General features: G+C 47.8%; 1 protein-coding gene across 6 annotated transcripts in view; it reads left to right on the top strand.

Annotated features, from left to right (window-relative positions):
* FYN (FYN proto-oncogene, Src family tyrosine kinase) overlaps positions 1-12,039 on the top strand; it is a 206,560-nt gene extending 194,521 nt beyond the window's left edge. For all 6 annotated transcript variants that reach the window (XM_081094723.1, XM_081094719.1, XM_081094722.1 and 3 more), the window contains one exon: positions 10,432-12,039. In XM_081094723.1, the coding sequence (XP_080950849.1) occupies positions 10,432-10,640 (209 nt within the window). In that variant the 3' untranslated portion in view covers positions 10,641-12,039. The remainder of the gene's footprint in view (positions 1-10,431) is intronic.
* Positions 12,040-23,778: the final 11,739 nt, after the last annotated feature.

Genomic DNA, 23,778 nt, shown 5'->3' with positions numbered 1-23,778 from the left:
GGAAGATGCCAGGACCCGTTCTCTCAGCAGGCCCGGCTCCAGATGGCCAGAGAGGCACATGCGAAACGCAATTGGAGGCCACTCACTGCACATTTTGAAACAGTCAAAATATGCTATGCAGAAGCAAGTATAACATAAAGCAATTGGAGAGTCTGTTGTCCTGGAATTTTCCTGGGAATCAGATTCATGGTCTCCAAAGAAAGCCCAAGTTCAGGTTATTCACGCTTAAATTCATTAATTTAGACAAATGGTGACTTAAAGGACACTCATGCCATTTCACCTCCACGCTTTAGTGGTTCTAGTGCAGGGACGATCTGCTTTCTGAAATGTTAAGGACATATTTTTTTAGTTACTGCCAAGTGAAGAAAGAACACAGCTCCCCTCATTCCCTACCTTAAAGAGAAAAAAAAAAAAAGCAGTGATGAAAACGATAGTGGAGATTAATGAGGAATGGAGGTCTCTTGCAAATGCTTGATTTGTCATCGTATCTTTGCAGTCAGAGGAGCCAGTGGCCCCAGATTAATTTGTAATCCCTTTGTTCATTTCTTAGGATTGTTTCTGGTCATCTTCAAAATGCAGAGAGGGAAAGAGGTTCTTTTTCTGGGTTGGTGTGTCCTCGAGACTCCTGGGAGAGCCAGGCTGGCACAGAGTCAAAATTGACAAATGCCCCGCCTCCAAAGCGCCAGCACTGGGCGGTTAGAGTTGCTTGGAAGTCGGTTTTACTGCTGCCCCTGCGGTGGCTGCCCCTGGTGTGCACAAGTGGGAGGAGCCACCAGCGGAAGAAAGGGCTGCCCTGGAGGGCCTGGAGCACAGCAGGGGCGCCTTTGAGTAGTTGCTGGAGGGGGTAAATGTGCAGGTCTCGGGATTTTGCAGATGTGAAGGCCCCTCAGTTTTTATTGTGTGAGTTTTACACTCATTTCTCCCTGAGCCCCCCAGGTTTATAATCACCCGTGTTAAATGCAGCTGGGGGGAAAGGTTAACGTTGCTTTGCATTTCTTTGAAGCCTTTCCTTCCAGTAATACGAGCTGCTTTTTGTTTCTCTGGTCGCGCAGAAGCCCAGACAAAGGGGTGGGGGCGGGGCCTGGAGAAGGAAGGCAGGTGTGTGCTGTGCTGGGAGGGAGGGTCGTGATCAGGTTTGGTTTTAGCATAATGAAGATGGCCTCGTTTTACGCTTACACTGGGATTCCTTCATTCAGCATAGCGCCAGAAAATGTGAGCTGTGCCGGGCATTTTGCAATACCTGGGAAATAAGTACAAATAAGAACTCATATTCTCAGCAAACTGATTAAACAGAGGAGTAGGGCACTGTTTTAGGTGCTGCAGATAAAGCAGTGAGCAAAGAACTAAATGTAGTCCCTGCACCCACAGAGCTTTTGGTCACATGAATAAATATGCTTCAAATCCAGGAAGAAATCTTTCCTTTTTGTTACTTATTTATTATTAGAGGAAGTCATCACAAGGGATGGATTACTTGAATTTACCCTCTGTGGCCCCAAATCTTCATTCTGATAGTGGGGTCTGGGACACCCGATGCAGGGATCTGCAAACCACAGGTACTGAAAGGGACCCTTCACTCCTCATCCTGTGAGGATGGCAGAACAGTTTGACATGAGAACTAAGCCCACTCTGATATGCACAGCTACATAGGATGAGCAGCTGCTGATACGCAAGGGGCTTTGATAGCTACCTGACTGCGAGGGTAGCAGAGAGGGGGCTGTGTCTGGGAGGCTTCACATAGAAGAAGGCAAATAGGGCTCCCTCCTCCAGTCGAGTCGAAGAAGGAGAAGAGTCCCAGAGAAGGGTGGGCATGTGGAGAGGCGCGGAGGCCTGGGAGGAGGCGCCAGTTCAGGAGCTGCTGGAGAAGAGTCTGGGAAGAGGGCTGCAAGGCGAAGAGCTGGAAGAGCTGACTGAGCCCATCCTGAGGGGCCTCTTGCACGGCCCCGGGGCGGGGAAGCACATAGGCTGCCCCTCACCCTCAGAAAGCCACAGAAACTTGTTCCCAGGCCCGGTCCTCTACATGGTGCTTCTTGTTTTTGTTTTATAACATGGCTCTAATCAGATTTAATTGGACTCTGAACCTCACAGTAGACTCTTCTTGAGGGAGAGGCTTTTGCAGAAGGATTCCAATTATAGGATCATTACCTTAATGAAGGAGAGCAGTTCTTAAGGAACAGACAGTTTCATTAGCTTCATCCAGATGTCACTGTGGGAGGAAGGCCCTTCCTCTCTGCGTTGCTGTTTGTTGGGGTGGCCGAGTGTGTGCTGCTGGCAGGCGTTCTCTGCTGCACCGAGTCCTCCTGCCTGTGGGTGGTACCCAGCCAGACTCCCAGTCCCTGTCCACCATGATTCCATTCCTCGGTCTCCGCGTAATACCTGCTCAGTTGGCTAGAGTGTGTTCTCAAGTCATTCTTTCTTCAAGAAAGGTTGGTGGCGGTACACTTTTCTGAGTCCTTTCATACCTGAGAATGGCCTTGTGTTACCTTCACACAGAGAAAAGGTACTTGGCTGTTAGGTGAGGATGGAGGTCAGGGGAGGGGCTATGACTTATAAATGGGTTTTTAAAGCTTTCCAGGCATCTTCGCCCAGCATGAAAGAAGGTCCAAAGTAAGAATCAGAGAAGAAACTTAGAATGGAGTATGTAAGGTGTGGCCACATGAAGGGCGAAAGGTATGAGGAGACATACCTTTGTAAAACATTGGATTGCTTGGTTAATTAGCAAGTTTTGTAAAAGGAGTGGATTAAAAGGAAGGGGAGAAGGACAAGCTCAAATTGATTGAGAGCCTTAAAGCCAAATAAATAAATAAATAACTGAAATGTGACACTGAGAGGAACAGGGAGGAGCCACATCAGACAGGAAGGTTGCTTGCAAGATTTGTGACAAAAACCAGCTCCGTCTTACAAATTTCCTAGTAGCAGCCTGACCTGAATACATTCTCAGCATAGCAGTCCAGCTTGCTTTTCTGCCAGCCAAGGTTCAGAACCATTCTTTGCATCAAGGTTAGAGCTGATTTTGTACTGATGGATTGTTGTATATGAGAAATGCAAACGCAAAAAGTAGTTTTCTGGTGTTGATGCATAAAATCAACATTATGCATTTTACCCTGTCATTTCACCTTACGATATTTTGTTCTGTCCCTCCACTGCCACTGCCCCATGTCAAGCTGCCATCCCTCATGCAGTGACCTCCTCATGGAACTTCCTGCTTTGAGTCTCCCCCACCCCCTCCCCCACCACCACCGTTCTGTCATTGTCACCAACAGTTACTGTCCTAGAAAACAGACCCAGTTATCCTCCTCTCTTAGTTAAAAACGTCCATGGCTTCCCTTTACCTTCCAAATAAACCGGAAGCCTTAGTTTTGCACCAGGAGTTCAGCAGTGAACCAATGGACAAAAGCTCCTACTCTCGTGAACTTTTATTCTTCTTGGAAGAGACAAACAATAAACAAAGGTAAATAAGCCAAATACATTCAGTAGTGGCTAGTGGTAATAGGTAGGGAGAAAATTAAACAGGGAAGGGAATAGAGGGTATCAGGAAAGAGTGGCAAGGAGGGCCTCACCAGGAAGGTGGTATCTGAGTTAAAGACCTGAAGGAAGCAAGGCGCAAGCCAGGTGGAGATCTGGGGAGAAGCCCTCCTTCCCAGGGGACTGGGCACAAGGCCCTAAAGAGCTGCAAGGTGGCCGGTGTGGCGGGAGCAGAGGGAGCAGGAAGTCTGAAGGCCTCGGGGCACATCAGATAGGGCTTCCTGGGTCATTTTCAGGACTTTTGCTTTTATTCTTAGTGATATGGGGAGGCACTGAGGGACTTTGTGTGGGAGAGTGACAAGGTCTGACTTACGATTTTCTCCTACCACACCTCCACCCTTCACACCAAGAGATCACTCTTGAATATGAAGTTCCTCTTCTCAGCTTCACCGTCTGCCTCAGACTCTTCCAAGCCCCACACAAAAACATCACCTCCTTTGTGTAGCCTTCTCCATGTCCAAGTCGAATGGGTTGCCCCTCTGCTTGCTTCTCTGTTGAAGCCCCTAGGTGTGTACTTCCCAGTACCTCTGAGCAATTTAAGGGGGGGCTGCTTTTATGTGTTCCCAGTGCCCAGCACAGTGTCTGTCCCGTGGTGGACTGAACAAATGTGAGTGGTGGACGGATGAATGTGTGGGTGGGTGGGTGGGTGGGTGGGTGGGTGGATGGATGGATGGATACTACAGGGAATAAAAAAGATCATGCCTATGAGGTTTTTGAAACAAGATTTTTTAATTCGGCCAGTCTCAGCTCTGTTCTATCATCCCACACATAAATACAGCATGTATTTTCTCAGGCATGAGATAGACGCTGTCCTCAGAGTTGTGTGGGGAGACGGACCCTGTAGTGAGCGCATACACTGTGTTCCAGCCACCATTCCAGGCAGACTGGCCCTGCCATCCAGGACCCTGGCTCTCAACCCAACAGCTGCCTGTGCATTTGGCAGGATCTGGCGAAGCTGGAACATTCCTTCAAACACATCACATTTGTCAAGCATTTGAAGCACTTTCAAATCTTTTAGCGAGTGACAGCTGCCTGACTGCTGCACGGGCTGAGTCACTTGATGATGACTTACAGAAGCCAGGGAAATCAGTGAGACTGTAGCACCTTCCTTAAGAATCCGAAGTCCTGCCCTGTCCTCCCTCGGCCACACTCATGCTCCAGAGCCCTGAGCTGTGCTCAGCAGCCCAGCATTGTGGCCCGTACTCCTGCTCCTGCCATGCCCAGCATGCCTATAGGAGCAGCTTTTTCTTGGGGTAGGAGGAGGTTAGGACTCACCAGCCAGGAGAATAGGAAGCAGGCTAGAACCTCAGATCTTAGTCAAGACTGTTGTGTCCCTTGCCTTCTCTGCCCATCCACAGCCCCCAGGGCTTCTCCGTTCAGCTCACCTGGTCCCTGAGAGAGGACATCCTGCCGATGCCCAGGAGTCATGTGGGCACCTCCCCCAATGAGGTTCCTGGGGCCTGTGTGCTGGTGAGAGGAGGAGGGGGAGGAGCAGAGTGCAGGCGAGGAGGCAGCAGCAAAGAAGGGCTTTCCACTCTGTCCTGTGCTCTGTCCTGTCTGCTGCTCCCCACTCCCAGCCCTGCATTTCCCTGGCATTCCTCCTGGCACTTCATGATCTTTCTCACTTCTCCTCTGGACAAGGAGGTCTTTATGATGCTGTGTTGTCTACCTTACACAACCTTTGTGCATCATGGCACCTGTCCTTCTGTACTTACCAGCCCAGTGGGTTTAATAGAAGAGCTGCCCTGGGGTCATCTGGTAAGGCAGGGAAAGAGAAGCAAAGCTTGTCAGCATGTGCCTTCTCAGGGTCCCTCCTTTATTGTCATCTCTGTTCTTCGATCAGCATCTGTCTGCCCAAAATGTGTCCTTTGTCCAACACCAAAACCTAACTTGGCACCCTGCTTGTTACCCTGTACGACAGCCAGAGCCTACAGTGATGTGCTAGCAGGTGCTCGTGCTGAGCAACAACACAGCCTTAGTCCTGCTTCCTCCCTCCCGGCTCAACAGACAGCAGACAGAGGGCCTTCCACAGGGTCACGCCGCGAAGCCAGGCAGCCTCTGACGGACGCCTGTGCTCAGCAGGTCCTCTCCCCGGAGCGCGGAGCTCAGGTTTCGGATGTAACCTGGGTGTCTGCTGGCCTGAACGTCATTCCTGTTGTCGCCGTGCTCAGGTATTTGCATGGCACAGAGGTCCAGGCTCTTGCAGCCCACAGTCACATCCAAGTGCCGACTTGAACAGATAACACTTCAAGGTCCCAGACTGTGCGGAGGCGGCCCCTCCAAGACCCATATCAGGAAGCTGCACAAAAAGGGAACGTGTAAAGCAAAACATTCCTCTTTCACATGAGATATTTTTTCCGAACAGCTGAAGGCACAGTGAATGTTGAGGTGTTTTGTTGACAGATGGAGAAACTGAGGCAAGGGAGGTCAAGGCACCTAGTGAGACACAGTGAGAGATGCAGTTGGAAGTAGCGAAGTGGCTCTGCCCATGACAATGAGGGGTTTTCTTCCCTAAAGAATCTAAAAGGAAAAGGAGGAGGCACTACGGAGTTCATAGGTAGCTCAAAGAGGAGGAATAGGGAAATTTAAAAGCGGGGGGAAACCAAAAGGGAAGAAGGGAAAGAAACACACACCCGTGGAAACAGACCCTGCTGGCAACCAGAACGCAGGAAGGGTTGGAAAGTGAGAGTTGGAAACAACAGGCAGTCGGAAACCAAGAGGAAGCCAGGACAGGATTTAGAAGGGATAATAGAATCATAATGGCGGGAAGTGAGCACAGTCCACTTGGCTGGAGAGTCGGCTGCAGTGTTTTGGGCAGCCCAGTGGGAAATGATGCCATCAGATGACGTTTGAAGGCCTAACAACATCCAAGGTGACAGGAGGCCCCGGGGAATGTGGGGAAGAGGGACAGGGAAGCGGCCCCGGCACAGTCCCACTCTCCTGGCCGACTCCAGCGCGCAGCAGGAGGCCAGGTGCCGCAGTGGGGGCCAGGCGGGCCACGTTGGGGAAAGGGGCAGGGTGTCTGTGCTGCTGGCAGCCAGGCCCTCGCCCCTTCTCTGATGGACGTGGAGGGTGGGAACCTGGACACACTTTGTGAATATGGCACCTGCCATGGTCAGCACCAGGGGCTGGCGGAGACCACCCCCCTGCTGACCAGTGGTCTCTGTCGCAGCTCCCACTCGGGAACCTGGGTACCCCCACTGCTGATGAGTGTGTCCCAAAAGTGCGCCCACACACCGTGTTTTAAAGGTTCTATCTTTTCTATTTCTCCCCTGGCATTCTTCCCACTGAAAAAGGCAAAAAAGAAAATCATCCCCAAGCACCCTCCTCCCTCACTGTCCGCTTCGTCACTTAGAAAAGTGCGATGAAAGGATGCTTTTCTCCTGTGTCCCTGTGTCCCGCCGGCTCTGACCGCCCGGCACTCGAGCCCCTGCACATTCCTTCCCAGGCCCTGCCCTTCACTCCAGGCACCAGCAAAGCCAACGTCTCAGGGAAAGTGGCTAAAAGAGGAGAAATAACAGTTCTCTTTGTAACAAAAATATGAAACCATCTAAAACAGGAAAATGAAATACGCTCATCTTAAAGTAGTATGCAGAGTAAAATCCATTTTGGCTAAAAAAAATTCTTGAAATAAGATTTTTCAAAGTTCTTATAGCTGTATTCTCATGCTGTGTTTTAAATATGAACACAGTCCACTTAAACTGGCTATTGTTTGTCAAGTAGCAACTAGCCCAAGCCTTCTAAGTGGGCATCCCGTGGTTGTGCAGTTACTGTTGCAAAGGCCTGCAGTGGAGGCGCCAGGGCCGCAGGTCAGCTGTGTGGATGCTGCCTGGGGAATGGTTGGAAATGAGCCAGCCCCAATCAGATCTCCATTGTCAGCCAAGTGCATTGTCTCATCCCCACTTCTTTGGCAAAGCTGCCATTAGTGGGTTCTGTTTGGCCCAGTGCATGGAATTGGTGACATATGCTCTCTGCTTTGCGAGGCCTACGGAGAGAAGGCACAAGAAGAGAAAGGAGAGAAGAAGTGGGAGGAGTGTGCCCCGGAGCTGGCAGTGTGGGGCCGGCAGCGTCCTGCCAGGTTACTGCTCGTCCCCTGGCCACGTCCCCGGGGAGCAGGCTGCCTCAGGAGATGCTCCATGCTGAGGGTCAAGTTGCTGTGTGTACTGTGTCCCAGGGTTGGACCGAGCACTGGAAAAATAGGCCTGATCCAAGTGATCAATTAAACTTTCTGTTGGTGGAGATTGAATTTAGAGTTTTTAAAAAATACATGGAATCTTTCTATTTCAGTAGTGTTATTTTTAATGAAATGAAACATTTACTGACATAAGCTCCGCAGAGCAATTGAATGGCCAGTTAAACTCAGTGGTGCCATGCTGGACGGTCTCAGTGCCAGAATACAGCACTAGGAGGCGTGGGGGTGGGGAGGGGTGGGGCTGTAACTACCTTCAGAAGGCCTGTCAGGCCTCGGAGGTTCACCTTCTGCTGGTCTTTCCTCCAGTCCCTCCGGCTCCTGGCAAGGGTGGGACAGGGCGACTTCTGCAGGTCAGGCCATGTGGCTTCTGAGATACTATGAAACCAAGGACTGTACTGACAGACAAAGGAAACGCTCTGGAGAATGCCAGTCCCGATATGCCATTGCGCTGTCTTTCTAACCTTTCCAGGCTGCTGTCACTCCTGCCAGGACTTCCCAGCAGAAACCCTTGGGACTGGATGTGCTTCCAGAATGAGACTTTTTTTAAAGCCCATACAGTGCACAGACCGTACATTATATAACACCCTACGAGAGTCTAGGCAGCACTCTGTACTCAAACATCCTTCCTTCTGCAGCAATGCCTGTGAATACAGAAAGCTCTAAACAGCCTCCTCTCGGGCCAGGTTTTATGTCCCAATGAAGGCAGTTCAGATCAGTTTTGCTGCCAAGTGAGTTAGTTACCAGAACTTCGGGTTTCCAGAGCCGGTTGGGTTTGTGAGTTGTGGGTAAGGAAATGCTGGCCCTGCACCCTGCTGCTCCAGGCTCCTCCCCTTGCTCCAGCTCCCCGCCCCATCTGAGTTTTCAAGTGAATTTCAGCAATTGGAGCTAATTATGCTAATTAGCCACTGAGCTGACCAAACATCCAACAAAGGGGGGCATCTGTGAAGTCTGGCAGGATGTGGGGACGTGGGGACACGGTACCCAGATTCATTCACAGAACCTCTCTCACTAAAGTAAGGGTCACCCCGAAATGTGAGGGAGGTTATGTTACAATAATTAAAGTGAAGGCCTACTTCAGTACAGTGGAAATAACATGTGGATTTTATCACCTCAAGAAATTGGAGTGGCAGAATAAGAAAGCACCCTAAAAGCATTGGACAAGCATGTGACTGACAGGGCTGTGGTTGGCAGCCACAGGAGCCAGGATAAACCAGCTCCAACAGTAACAACAAAACAAAGAGAATTGGCAACAGATCCCGAAGTCTGGGTGTCGCCTCCGCAGGGAGGCAGGGCTGTGCACGGGGCCCAGCTCCTCTGGACAGGCTCAGGGCCCTGCTGAGGGCTGCCAGCCCCTCCAGAATTAAGGGAGCTGCTGCATGCACACCCTCTGTCCTAATGGTTATGCCCCTGAGAGACAGGGAAGAAATCTAAGTTTCTGTATGGCTTAAAATTCAGTTCTTGCTTTTGTCAATTATCAGGGTCAAAAGTTGGGGAGGAGTCCAGATTACAGGCTCAGGGCCAAGGAGCAGCCAAAACATACAAGGGCTTGGCAGGCGATGGCAGAACGTGATACGACACAAAAGGGAAGGAAAGCGAGAGAACGGTGCCTGGCGGTGATTGGGAACGGGGTGGGGGCATTCGCCTCACCCCAAGTGTGGTATTTCCTGTTCTGTCAAGAAGGCAGGGGGGCTGCTTTCCCCAGAGAGTCAGCGGTCTCTCCGAAGCCTCCTGCGAGCCCTGGGCAGCCTGGTGTTCCCCGAGGCAGCAACCCAGAGGGTCACAGAGGTCTCAAATGATAGATGGCCTGTCTGAGGTCATCGGGAAACACTGGCCCTGGAGACACCCCGTCTCCCCGTCAGCGTCACCAAACCCCCGGGTCACTGGGTCAGACAGGCCCAGTGTGGCATGATGGCAGATCTCGGACAGTGGGGCACCAATGCTTGCCCAGGCAGGAGGAAAGCTAATTTGTGAACTTTGTAAATGGAGCTTATAGATGCTATACACAAGAAACAGTGTGTTTTCACTCCATGGGCTTTTTTTTTTTTTTGGTCTGCTTCATCCATATTTCTTTGTCATCTTGATTGGAATGTAGTTTTACATACAATAGAATTCAACAATTTTAAGAATACAGTTAGTTTGACAAACATAAGCAATCACACCACCATATACAGGTTATAGGCCAAATGCTGTCCGGGGACCAAATACAGCTCCACCCTGTTTTTGTTATGTACATTTTTAAAGAGTTAAATACACACACACACACACACACACACACAGCCTGATTTACTCTCTGGCCTTTACAGGACTAGTTTGCTGAGTCCTGATGGAGAGCATTTCCATCACCCCTCAGCTCACCCAGGGCCCCTCTGCAGGCACTCCCTGCCCCTCTTCCTGGCAATCACTGATCTGCTTTCTATCACTGCAGGTTTGCCTTTTCTAGAATTCCATAGAAATGAGGTCATACGGTATGTTACCTTTTGTGTCTGGCTTCTTTCACTTATAACACTTAGGAGGCTCATCATCTGGGTTTTTGTGTGTACGGGTAGTGCGTTCCTTTTTTATTTCTGAGTGCTGTGCTGTCCGGTTAAAGGCAGGGTCCCCCCCTGCGTGAGGGGGGGACCTCGGCACGGTTTCACGTGCCGGCTCAAAATAGAAAAAGGGGGAGGGGCAGGGCTGGGGCCCGCAGGTGCCTGCGCTCACTGCCCCTGTCTTTGCAGGCATGAACAACCGGGAGGTGCTGGAGCAGGTGGAGCGCGGCTACCGGATGCCCTGCCCGCAGGACTGCCCCATCTCTCTGCACGAGCTCATGATCCACTGCTGGAAAAAGGACCCCGAAGAACGGCCCACTTTCGAGTACTTACAGGGCTTCCTGGAAGACTACTTCACGGCCACCGAGCCCCAGTATCAGCCGGGCGAAAACCTGTGAGACAGGGGTCAGCAGAGAGGCCAGTCCCAGAGGCTCCGCCCTCCCCATTAGCTTTCCATCCGTAGCCAGCTGCTGGGGCAGCCAGAACCGTCCAGGATCAGATTGCATGTGACTCTGAAGCTGACGAACTTCCATGGCCCTCATTAATGACACGTGTCCCCAAATCCGAACCTCCTCTGTGAAGCATACGAGACAGACCTTGTTATTTCTCAGACTTTGGAAAACGCATTGTATCGATGTTACGTAAAAGGCCAAACCTCTGTTCAGTGTAAATAGTTACTCCAGTGCCAACAGTCCCCGTGCTTTCCTTTTTTAAAAATGCGAATCCTATGTGATTTTAACTGTCTTCACCTGATTCAACTAAAAAAAAGTATTATTTTCCAAAAGTGGCCTCTTTGTCTAAAACAATAAAATTTTTTTTCATGTTTTAACAAAAACCAATCAGGACAGGTGTTTGTTTTTTTTTCCTTTTTTACAAATATGAATACATATAATATATATGTCCCTGTACATACACCATGTGGGTGCTAACGTGGAGACCATGGCCAACCTGGACCACAAGCTTCAGGACCCAGAGTGAGGATTTTACTGCAAAATCAGTAGAAAAGCACTGATGTTATTCTGAAAAACCAGTGGCCTCATTTTTGGCTTTCTCAAAGCATGAATTTTTTTTTTAATTTGGATTGCACTTTTTTGATTCATGACTATACCTACAGATGGCTGTTAGGTTGACTCTTTTCAGCAGCCCCCAAGCTGAATTCATAAAGCCTGTTTCCAATATTCGCTTCGACTTAACTGCGATTTGTTCTTGAAACTTAAAAGTGGGCATATTTAAGCCAACCAACGGCCAAACTACTACAAAGGGAACTGGAAGATGGATACCACGCAAACTTCTTGTATAAAAATATGAATGCTGAAATGTTTCAAACTTTTTTTATTTAATAAATCTTGTAACCACATTTAAATGGTCTAAAACCCATAGCATTGTAGTCATGGCAACCTGCTAAACTTTCTCATGCAACTAAAACTTCCAGGAAGGTGAGGGTGGGGGCTGTGCATTTCCCATTGTAAACTAAGTGTTTCAATGTCCTGTACTGCTAATGAAATGACTTTCTGTGTGTCCTAGAGTTCTCCAGTGGAATAACTATGCACTACTTGACATTTCATGGGGATGCACACAAAAAAAGTATTACATTTTTAGTTGCTGTTTGTACCAACCTTGAATTACATGTTTAACAACAACAAATCAAAAAAGCCTATTTCTATTGAGTTTTTAATACTGAGTAGCAACTCTGAAGTCTTAATTCCTTTTTTGTTATGATTTATTTGTGACTTTGCATTTTTAAATTGTTTAACTTTCTTAATTTAGTAATTAAAAAGAGAGCATTTTACATTTGAATTTTTTTTTTTGTTCATTTGTTTAAACATGGAAGGGACTCTGGTGGTGACATATCTGTTCCACACCAGGTGGTGAGGCGCCACCTGGGGAATGTAACCATTGTGCAGTGATTTCCAAACGACAGGAACATTCGAGACACCTGGAGTGTTTTTTTTTCTTTTCTTCCCCAGAAAAGCTAGGCTATTGTCTAGCTAATTCAAAGGAATGTTAAAGTATGACTAGGCATACCTTAACATTTTAATTTATCAGACATTTTCTTTAACTGGAATTTTCTGTGTCCCACATGTAGGGGAAAGAGACAATTACCAGGAAAATGAAGCAATTAACAGGAGAATTGTCCTTGTCGTGGAGTCAGTATATGTATTTCCCAGCGTCCCTCCACCTCTGTAATGAAGTTGCTAAGCAGGGACATAGGCTGGCATGCCTGGAGGGGCAGTGGGCAGACAGGCTAACTGTCCAGGCCTGGCTTTGCACGCGCTCAGCTGTGTTGAACAGCAACCTGGCTTCTCTCACTTCCAGGTCCTGTCTATAGAAATGAGGGGCTGGATGAGACTTGCTGTCGTTTCCTGCAAGGTCTGAGACCCTGTGCGTTAGGGTCACTGGTGTGATGTGGAATCACACAAGGAGGACTGTTTTCTTGCTGGAATAACCTTTGTGTTTAGAAAGGGTTTCCAACATTTTGTTCTAAGTGACACAAAGGGATTTTCTGGCGAATCAAGTCTTTATGGTATTGTTTTGGTATTAATCCAGTTATTACCACTGGGCAATTTATTAACATGTTCTAGATATTTGTAAAGATAACTTTGTTTTTAGTCTTCCCTTCTCACCAGTTTGGATAATTTGCAAATATTCTCTGAAGGATTTTTGTTTATGTTTTTTGACTCGGTCATTCAAAAAACCCGAAGAAGTCATAACAACCTGTTCGAAACAGAGATTCTTTAAGAAAAAAAAGTCTCTTCAAACCAAAGCATAGCCTTTAATCCATCAGTTGAGTTCCTTGTGGATTCTCTCCGATAAATCAAAACTAACGACTCGGGTTAACTTGAGGGCACGCTTCCCAAACGCCGCGCTGGAGCTGTTCTGAAACACAGGGCGGGGCCCCAGGATAAAAGTATGAAAAATTATGAGAGCAGTGATAAAGATGGAGAAATCAGAGGCGTTTCAGGCGTTTCCTTGCAAGAAGCTGATGTGCTGTCAGGAGCTAGTCCTGAGGTAGCCCAGCCCAGCAATGACACTCCCTCCCGGGGTCCCCACAGCCCTGGAAGCCGCCCTTCCTCACAAGTCCTAGAAGTCTGGGGTGAGGAAGTTGCATTCTCTGACCAGGAATCTCTCTCGTTAAGAAAGAAATGTACCTTGAAAGGTACCGTAGCGGTGAGTGGACTTTCTGACGATCACATAGCCCACTGGAGAAGCAACTTGACAAAGCCCAAAACGGTTCCTGCTCAGCCGGCTCCCTGTGGCCCTCGCCCCTCACACTGTCCTGGGGGTGCTGCTGGGCTGCGAGGCTAGGGAGCCCAGAGCAGCAGGGCCTCCCTGTGTTTGCTAGGGTCAGGGTGTGTAGACCCAAGCAAGGGCGTTTGGCTCTGCCGTGGTCCCAGCAAAGAAAGGTGGGTGGAGACCCAGGCAGGTCCACAGAAAAGTGAAGGGTGTTCCTCGTCCCTCAGAGACAGCCACACTACTGAAGATTTCCTGGCAGGCGCCAGAGGGTCCACGTGGGAGACGGGAACCCTCCTGTGGCTGAATCTTGGCACCAAGGGCTGTTCCAGGAGCACTGGAGCTACAGAATTTTGTCTGAAGTTTCCTACGGGACTTAAGGGTCTCTGTGGTATTCCCTGGGAGGGTTCCTTCGTGAGTCTTGAGAGAAGGCAAGGTCCCAGCCGTGTGCAGCGAGAATTCCGCTGAAGCCCGCTTTGTGAGCCCTGTCACCCGTCCTTTTGTCCTGGTTCAGGACCAGAACAGGCATTTGCTAACGAGCTATAGTGGATAAAATGGTGTTTGGTCAATGTGTGTTCCTGAAAGTTACTTTAATAGTTCTAAGTGATTTTTGTTGACTTTTTTTACCATTATATATTATTGGAGTTCAATTTGACTTCCCAAAGTACTTGCTAAAAGGCAGGGAGACAGAAGGGAGGAGGGGAATAGTTTGGCGCGGGAAGGGGGGCGGGGGGGGGGGGAAGGTGGAGGAAGCTTAGGTTTTTATTCTAAAAATGATATTGTGGGGTACAGATTTACTAAAGCAGGTACCAATATTATGTTTGTCTTATTCACTGATCAAAAATAGATTACAACTGCAGAGAAAATAATTAAAGATTAGTACCTTTAATATCTTTGAAATATCAAATGGACCTTCATCATTTATATATACCTGCATTCCCAGAAGTTGTTTTTTAATACATTTCTAAATTGTACCTCATTCCTTCCAGACATGCAAAATATTCAGAATCCCTTCGGTGGAGAGAGGGGGGTATAACCTTTATTCTGAAATTAATTTTGAGGAATGACAGTAAGAATAAATGGTTTTCCAGTAGAGACTCTTCCAAGGAGAATGTGATCAGGGACAAACAACAGCTCCCCCAGCATCCAGATCACTACGCTTTTTTCCCAGAATAGTTATTCCTCTTCTAATCACTTATTTAATAACACAACTCTTCTTTTCGTGCATTTTCCCTGCCAGATTGTGAGCTCCTTGAGAACAAACTGCCTAACTTGTTCACTATTCTCCCTGCACCTCGAGCAGTGATGAGCCGATGGTAGACATTACTGGATGGATGGATGGCTGGCTGGAAGGAGGATGCCATCCGACAGGGTGAATGGTTGGCCTGGGAGTGACACACTAAGAACCTGCAGAGCCCACCTGGACTCGTCGTGAGCTGCCGAGGCACTAGCCCTGCCGGTTCTCACTGTTCTCCATGTGTGGTCACCAGTCTGAAGAGTCAATACGTGATGGGAAGGCCCAGTCTGGAGCCTGAAGTGAACACCATTAGTGTTTCCCAAACCTTTCCTAGAAAGCACCCCAACACCAATGTACCCCTGAGACCTGGGGCCTTCAGGTCTCATTCTAACGTAGTAATTTTATGAACATTGGATGGATCATCTACTCCTAAGATATCCATCTTTGTCTTCACATGAAGTTATCTTCCCAGACCTCCAGGCTGTGCGGCGTTAACCAGCCTGTGGCCTGCCGTGTCCCTCCTGTGTGACCAGGAGGCCTGGGTCCTGCTTGAGAAGCACGGTGAAGATGCTGTTCATGGCATGTTATTGCTAACGTGAAAATACTATAGTTGGGAAAGGTAACATTATCCCCATTAACATGGATTCTTGTATTTGATTCCCTTTTTTTCACCAGCGAACAACAGCACTTTGAGAATGGAACAGAAGACAAGGGGGGCTGATGATGGAAAGAGGAAACCGTCCAGCGTCCACAGGCAGCACAGGTCCAGTCAGGTCAGCCTGCTTGTCCCAGATGGCAGCAAACAGAAGACAGGAGGGAGGTGGTAGACAAGGAGCCTGAAACCGGAGCTGGAATGAGAGGACTTTCGCCACCACTCTTCAAGGCAATCGGATGATGGTTGATATGGCTGTTGATATGTATAAGAACATTCATTCATTCTGCAAGCATCCATAGACTACTAATTATGGGTGAGACTCTGTACACTAGAAAGTCAAAGAGACCTTAATATTTCAAGTCCAGTGAGGACGGAGACCCGTAAGAGATCATTGCAATGAGCTACCTGCTAGGTGGAAGCTCAAGTGGTAGCAAAAGAATGCCGTTCAGGCCCTAGCCAGTTTAGCTCAGTGGATAGAGCGTCAGCCTGTGGATTGAAGAGTTCCGGGTTCGATTTCGGTCAAGGGCACATGCCCGGGTTTCGGGCTTGATCCCCAGTAGGGGGCGTGCAGGAGGCAGCCAATCAATAATTCTCTCTCATCATTGATGTTTCTATCTCTCCCTCTCCCTTTCTTTCTAAAATCAATAAGAAAATATTCTTAAAAAAAGAATGCCATTCACCCCAAGATAGGAAGTGCAAGGGAGGCTCCCTGGAGGAGGTGATGCCTGACCTCAGTCTTAAAGGACAAGCAGAGTATGTATTGCTTAATGGTAGCCCAGTGTTTTTTGCCTTTGAATGTGTTTCCTTCTACTATCCAACCTCCATTAGGGCCTAGCTCATGCTTTAAATATAGAAGATGCTCAGCAAATGCATTTAAGTGAAGAGAAAACAAAACCACGACATGAAAACTCTGAAAATTGACCCCCACCCCCCTGCCCGCTCTGACACACACCGCATATAGGCACATCATTTATTCTGATTAGTGGGCTGCTAACTGGAGGGTAGATGATACCATAAAAGAACAAAGTGTAATGTTTTAGACAGCTTGTTGGCGCCAATGTCCCAGCTGGAATGTAGTTTGAAATATATTTATAGAGTATGAGAATAAAATAATTGCTTGGGAAGAGACTGGAAATAACTCCTCACCACCTCTGTTAAAAAGGATTACTAGAGAGGGTTTTCTCTCCTTTATGGAGCTGTTGTCACCCTTTCCCTTCCATTTACTAGGCTATTTTGCTTCAATCATCATGCAACTGGTAAACTCATGAAAAAAGGTATATATTAGCAGTTGCAAGGTATTCTGGTTGTTTTGTTTTGGACTTTTTTCTCCTTTAGTTAATTATCAAGTGTTTGCTATATAATAATCAATGAGTAGCTAATTGGAAGCAAGAGAGAATGAAATGGGTATAATCAGATAGTGTTTTTAATGAAAAGCGTACATGTAATACTGTGGGGAAATATTACTAAACATCAAGATATATACATTTATTTTTTTGGTGTGTGTTTACAAAAGGATCCCTTTAAAGGCAATTATAAACTAAACCCAGGTATTTGAATTCTTTCATTTTGTAGATTCCTCCCGAGGGGCAAGCCCTGGAAGATACCGGGAGGGAGGCGGAGCCACTAGAGATCGCTGGGGAACCCAACCACCCTACACAGGGAGGTCTGTCAACTCCCAGAGAGCAGCGAGGAAATGGTGAGCAAGTGGCAGCAGTTGCCTGGAGAATTAGGGAATGAATAACAATGCTTTCTGGTAAATTAACCATATTACATTGTGCACAGCAAAGGGATGGAAAAAAAACCCTGTTAAAAACTGAATAGTAATTTGCCCACATCATTTATGTAAAATGCATAATTTTCCTACTTCAGTGGACTTTAGTTTGATTTAAAATATGAACAGCTCCGGTACTGTTCACCAAAGGACAATTTATGAGATAACTGGGAGGGGGAGAGGAAGGGGACTCAGACTGTAATCAGACACTCCTGTGTGAGCCGTTTCACCCACTCCTCTCACCTGCAAATTTCGGAAAATATTTGCTTATAGGTTCCCGAAGGTCTCTAAGTGAAAAGTGCGAAGCATTAATCACTGTCATTCTATCACTAACCATGACCTCACCATATTTGATGGGTGGAAAGCATGCTTCATTCTATTCGGTATTTTTCTGCTCTAATTCAAATAAGTACTTGATTTTGAATTGTAGGGGAAATGGCAGTGTAGCAAAGCTGTGCTTAGAACAGCAGGCCGAGAACAAAAGCACCGTGCTTGCAGCCAAAGGGGACCTGGGAAGATACAGAGATAAAACAAAAAGCTGTGCGCGGCTGCGATTCTGTCTCAGAACCAAATGCAAAATGGAGAGCATCGTTCCAACTGTGGAGATTTTGCAATCTACAATGCCTGAGAGAAAAAGGCACCCTTACTCCACCTTGACACTCAGAAGCTGTGTTATTGCGACGGATTGGATTATGCTGTTTGTTCATGACCAATGTAGGTTTTCAGAACCAGTGTGGTCAGAGGCGGGTGGAATCCCAGAGGTGGACCTGAGGCCCTTCACTTCAACAGTCACCGTTCGCTTTCCTTCCCCTCCCCGCCCATCCTCCTTACCTCTGCTCCCTACTCCCACTAGAACCATAGCATTTCTATTTAGATATTCACTCGTTCTCTTCGTCTCCATCTCCCCACAAAGGGCCATTGTTTACTTACTGGTGCCAGCCCTTAGATTTTTACCTTCCAGGGCGAATCTGTGGCTGATTCTGTCTGCGTCTCCTGGTGGCCTCTATAACCCTGCTGACCCCAAGAGCCTGAGCCTTGAACCCCAAAGCTCAGCTCTTCTTGTCTCTTTGGGTGTCTATTTGGGCTGGGCGAAGCAATCTCCCCACTGCAGCCCAAACCACACTGGGTAGGCTTGGGTGACGGGGCAGGTGGTTACAGCACTGACAGAGATAGAGACCAGAGGAGGGTTAGAAAATAAGCAGGAGATGGCAGATTCCGTGCGGTCTTGTGGCAGGTGAGGCACCTGCCGGCGTCCATGAGAGGCTGAGCTCCTGCCTGGTGTGGTGGAAACATCTGGGCTGAGGTTAGGTTAATTCACAAATCGCTACAGGGTGACTTGGGACAAGTTAGCTCATATCTCAAAGCCTCTTGGTCTCCATTTCCTCATACGTAACATGGGCTGTTATGAAAACTAAAGAAAGAAAGATGCAGACAGCGTCTAGGGATAGTGCTGGGTATGTGGCAGTCGTTTAGTCTGTGTGGGCAACTTCCCCTTCACTTTCAGCCTGCCCTTCACATGGCGGAGGGTAACCTGAAATCAACGCTGTGACTGTGTGATTCTCCTTCTTTAAAAATGTGATGGTTCCCACTGACCCCCAGTAGTGGAGGAAGGCGTGATTGGAAGGCCTGTCCAGCCCACACTCCTTTCTTTAAATTCCCCCCACACTATGCCTCTTGAAGGCCAGGTCTTCACCATGTGACATTCCCCCCGCCCCCCACCTCCCACCAAACAGCTGAGGATTCCAGGGGCAGACGCCTGACCAGGAGGAGCCAATCTGCTGACTGACCACTAGCTAATGGAATTGTCTCCCTTGAGTTGGAGCCAAGAATCAAGAGGCTCTGGTGATCGATGCTTGGCCTACAGGTTAGGCCGAGTCAGGGCCAGAGTGGGCCTGGTGGGGAAGCAGAGGACACAGTCTGCGGAAGAACCCATGGCTGGAGAGCATGGGCCACAGAGAGAGTGAGAGCTGAGAACCACTGCTGTCCAACTCCACTTCCTGAGCAGCATCTCCATGAGATCCCTCAAAGCCTTGCAATGCACTATCTCGTCACTTAACTAATTCAAGGGAAGTTAGGCCCCTGAAGTTGAGCCCCACTGTTTTGCCAGCCTCATCCGCCCCTCCCCTCTACCCTCACCCCCACCCTAGGTCCTGACTACATGACTTGTCTGCAGCTCCTCAAGCAAGCGCGGCTCCAGCCATTTCCCCTGGCCTGGATGTTCTTTGGCCCCGTCTCCTCTTCTTAACAGCCTGCCCACCCTTTGTGGCCCAACTCAAACATCTCCTCCTCACGAAGCCCTCTCCTATCCCCCAGTCGTAAGTGACGGCTCCCTCCTAAGAACTCAAGACGTGGCTTCTGGTCTCTCCTCGGCGTTCACTGCACGCGATTCCCTGAGGTTTCCTCTTTGCCTCTGTCCTCACTGCGGGTAGGAACTGGGCACGCATTAGGCTCGGACATTCCCCTGAATGTAATCCAATGGTTGGAATCCTAAAATACGATCTAAGTTTCTTCAATAAAGAGTATGATGCCAATATAAGGCATTGTTCATTAAAATGGAATTGCATTTATAGATTAAAGGGATGAAGATCAAAGGGCACGTTTTTGGCCAGGAGTTCCGAGTCTTAGAAACCCAAATAAATTGTAGACGTTTTATTTCCTGATTTGATTGGAACCACAGCACTGGATTTGGTGCTGTAATCTGAAACTGTTGGCCTGGTGGAAAATCTGTTGCCTCTTTACTGGAAGTGCTAGGATTGCTTTGGCGCACATGCCCGTGGCTGAAACCGGCTGGTAACCCGGAAGGCCAGACTTAAAGAAGCTTTCCTTGTGGACGCGGAACCTGCAAAGTCAGGCCCTCAGTTGCAGTTACAAGCACACCCGGCTTCAAATGTATGGGGAGGGGGTGTGGCTGTATTGCATGTGGCCACATGTCCACTCAGGTTCAAGATCCTATGGACTTGTGTGGAGAATCGAAAGCAGCAGTTTGTGTAGACCAAGCATGTCAAACTCGTGGCCCGTGGGCCACAAATATTTTTGTGGCCCAGCCAATATAACGGTATGTAAGAAACTTTTTAATAAAAATTTTGTAACTTAAATTTTACAACATCCTGTTATGCATAATTATTAATAACGAACTACAACGTTCACTAATGACTGATTACTATAACCGAGTTGCATTCATTTCCCTTACGCGCCTTATGCGCCGCAGGCGCACCATTTCTCTCCACTAATCTAGCCGCGAATATTTTAGCAGCCGATTGCCGCGTCATTAGTCTTGGACTGACTTGTTTGGTGTGCGCCACAGGAAATATTTTGCTTTCAGAGAACAAGAAAAATAGGTTTATTTGTGTTATGCTTATTAATTTATGCAGTTATTCAGTGTCTGGTAAGTTAATGTTCAAGAAAAAAGATTAATTTTTATTAAAGTGTTCTCTTATTTTATGTTTACAATTACTCACTTATTTCAGCCCATTGTATTCAGCATGTCTCTGTCTAAATAAACCTACGTTTCTATGAAAATTGAAGCTTTTGTTTTTTTTGCGGCCCACATAAACTTAAACCTTGTGTATTTGGCCCGTGTTAGCCTTTGAGTTTGACATGCTTGGTGTGTAGACAGTGATAGGCTCGTTCTCACGACCATACTCCCAGCCTGAGTCACTGTGTATCTGACCACCCCCAACTACCCCTGGGGAGCTGGGTTTGGAGTTCTAGGTCATGGGAGGAGCCAAGCCCTTGACCTCAAGACCAAGGAGAAAGGGAGGCTCCCAACTCCTAAAGCAAAGCTCACTTTCTTACACTGCCCTCTGAGCCTTCCCACACACTCTGAGCAATCCCCAGTGAGAGTGACCTAAAGCCACGGCTCCCACACCTGCCTGTGCGGGACCTAAGAGGATCTTTCAGAATGCAGGTTTCCAGGCCCCTCCCCAGACTTGCTGAGTCAGGCTCGCCTGGCAGGAGGCCCAGGACCCGTCGCTGAGTGTGTATGCTCTTTCCTCCCTGCACCTCTCCCCTGGAAGCTGTGCAGGGAACTGCATGGCCATCCTCTTAAGTCCCACTTGCCTCAGCCCTAGTGGCCCAGACACGGAAGGCTCCTCAACTCTGGACTGAGCAGCCCTGGCAACTGTGGCACAGCCTGGCTAGGAGGGACACCAAAGGGGTTGGAGGCAAGAGCACCCCAGGGCACAGCTGCGGGTGCTCCCCTCCAGGGAGGGCCCAGAGCAGTCTCGGCCCTGGTCTTCCAGTTTTTAGAGAAGCCAACCAGGCCAGGCCAGAGCAGGAGGGCTTGGCCCGACTCACGCCCTGAGAAAGGAAGTCCCTGTCACGAGGGAGCTGCGGGCAGGCTCCTGGGAGCAGCATGAAGTGGACTGGGCTTTGGGGAGCAGGATAACCTGACTCCATCGTACCAGGGAGAGATGCCCAGCACACATTTCTTCTCCCTCTTGATATGGGGCCACGAGGCCAGCTTCAGGCCAGTGCTGCCTTGTTGGGTTTGATGAACCTGACCTCCAGACAAGGGGTGATATTTCAGGGCAAGCTCCTGGTTTTATAGATGAAACTAGTCCAAAAATGCATTGAGTGTACACCTGAAACTAGCATAACCAATGTAAGATTGTATGCCAACTCTACTTAAATTTAAAAAAATACACTGGAAACTCCCATCGGCTTTATTGCTGTCCCTGGCTCATCCTTTTCATAATGAGAACGTCTCCATGTGAAGTGGCCTCCAGCGCTTGTCCCTGGGCTGGCCACGTGGAAGGGATGCCTCACCTCACTTCTTATGCCCTCTTTTGAGGACTGTAACTCCCTCAAGTGCCTCCCCTTACGGGGACCAGGGTGGATGCAGAAGCGCCGCCGGGTGGAGGGATTCCAGCAGCCAACAGGGACTTCCTCAGAGGCTGGGTGACTAGAGTCCTGTCCCACTTGGCATTCTTCAGGCTGAGAAACCCTCAGGCAAAGCTGTCCTGCCCCCCCCCCCCGCTGGCCCGGGAAATCCCACAGGGTGTCACAGACTCTGGTGACTCTGGCTGCTCAAGTTATCGGCTCGGACCCTGCTGGCTGCTGCTTCAGGCAGCTGAGAGAACAAGGCCTGAGGCTCTTCTGATCCTGGGCAAGACCCAGAAATCTGCATTTTTAAATATATGAAATTTTTCTTTTTGATGGCATAGGTCCAAAATCACATGTTGGAGCCTTAAATCCCAGGACCTGAAAATGTAACTTCATGAGTCAAAACAGAATGTGCTAGAATGTGTCTAACCCCATAACAATAGATTATGGGCAAAATAACTTTTAAAAATTTTAAACAGCTTTATTGAGACATAATTCATATACTACCATCCAATTCACTCAAAGTATACAATGTAATGGCTTTTTGTGTATTCACAGAGTTATATAGCTTTACCACAACCAATTTTAGAGCATTTTTATTACCCAAAAGAAACTCCACACCCCTTAGCCATCTCTCCCCATTCCCTTTTCATCCCCTTCGCCTTAGGCAACCACTAATCTATTTTCTGTCTGTATAGACTGGCCTATTCAATACAACTCATTTAAATATAATCATACCATATGTGGTCACTTCTGTGGTTTCTTTCACTTAGTATAATGCTTTCAAGGCTCATCCATGCTGTAGCATTAATGGTGCTTTTTTATTGCCAAATAATATCCCACAGTATGGATATACCACACTTTATTTATCCATTCATTGGTTGATAGACGTTTGAATTGTTTCTACTTCTTGCCTATTGTGAATAATTCATGTACAAGTTTTGTGTGGACATATGTTTTCAATTCTCTTAGGAGTGGAATTGGTAATTCTATTCTTAAGCATTTGAAAATACTAAAAGTTTTATTCAAATTATTGTTATTCAAACTAAATAAGCAAAGAGAGATATTGCACCCTCCTTGATTAGAAACTTAATGATATTTAGATGTCAGTTCCCTACACCAGTCTATAGAGTCAAGACTATCCCAATCAAAATCCCAGCAAGAACTTTTATGGAAACTGACAACAGGATTCTAAATGTGTAAGGAAAGACAAAGGACTTAGATTAGGTGAAACCATTTTGACTAAGAATAACAAAGTTGGAGGATTTACACTACCAGATTAAAGACTTACTATAAAACAGAGGGGTGTTAGGGCAAGGATAAACAATAGACCAATGGAACAGAATAGACCCCAGAAATAGACCCATACATACAGGGGAGGGCAAAAGTAGGTTTATAATCAAAATACAAATAAATATTACAGTAATAAATAATAATACAAAAACAAACTCTGTGTTTCAAGTACTTGAACCGCATCCAGCACAGCCAGGGGTGAGCCTGAGGAGGGGCAGTGAAGGATTAAACAAGACAGACAAGAGAATACAGTTGGGGCCAGATAGAATCACTGTGCCTGGATGAGGAAACAGTGACACAGCCTGTAAGCCGACGCTTTATTTCATAGTCAGATCACACAAAGAAAAACAAGGGCAAGATGTTTACAATGTTCTTGCGAGTTTCAAAGCTACTTCTTTCCTGTTGTTGCCATTCTCTGAACTCTATCAAGCTTTGTTTAGGCAGCACTGGCTGCACCTCCCGCAGCCCATATCCCTTAGCTACTTAGGACTGTAGGGTCAGACTATAAGGTCAAGCTTACAACCA

This window comes from Myotis nattereri (genome assembly GCF_964212035.1).
Source record: "Myotis nattereri genome assembly, chromosome: 6".
Taxonomy (NCBI): domain Eukaryota; kingdom Metazoa; phylum Chordata; class Mammalia; order Chiroptera; family Vespertilionidae; genus Myotis; species Myotis nattereri.
The sequence above is the reverse complement of the archived record's forward strand: the minus strand, read 5'-3'. Positions and strand labels throughout refer to the sequence as shown.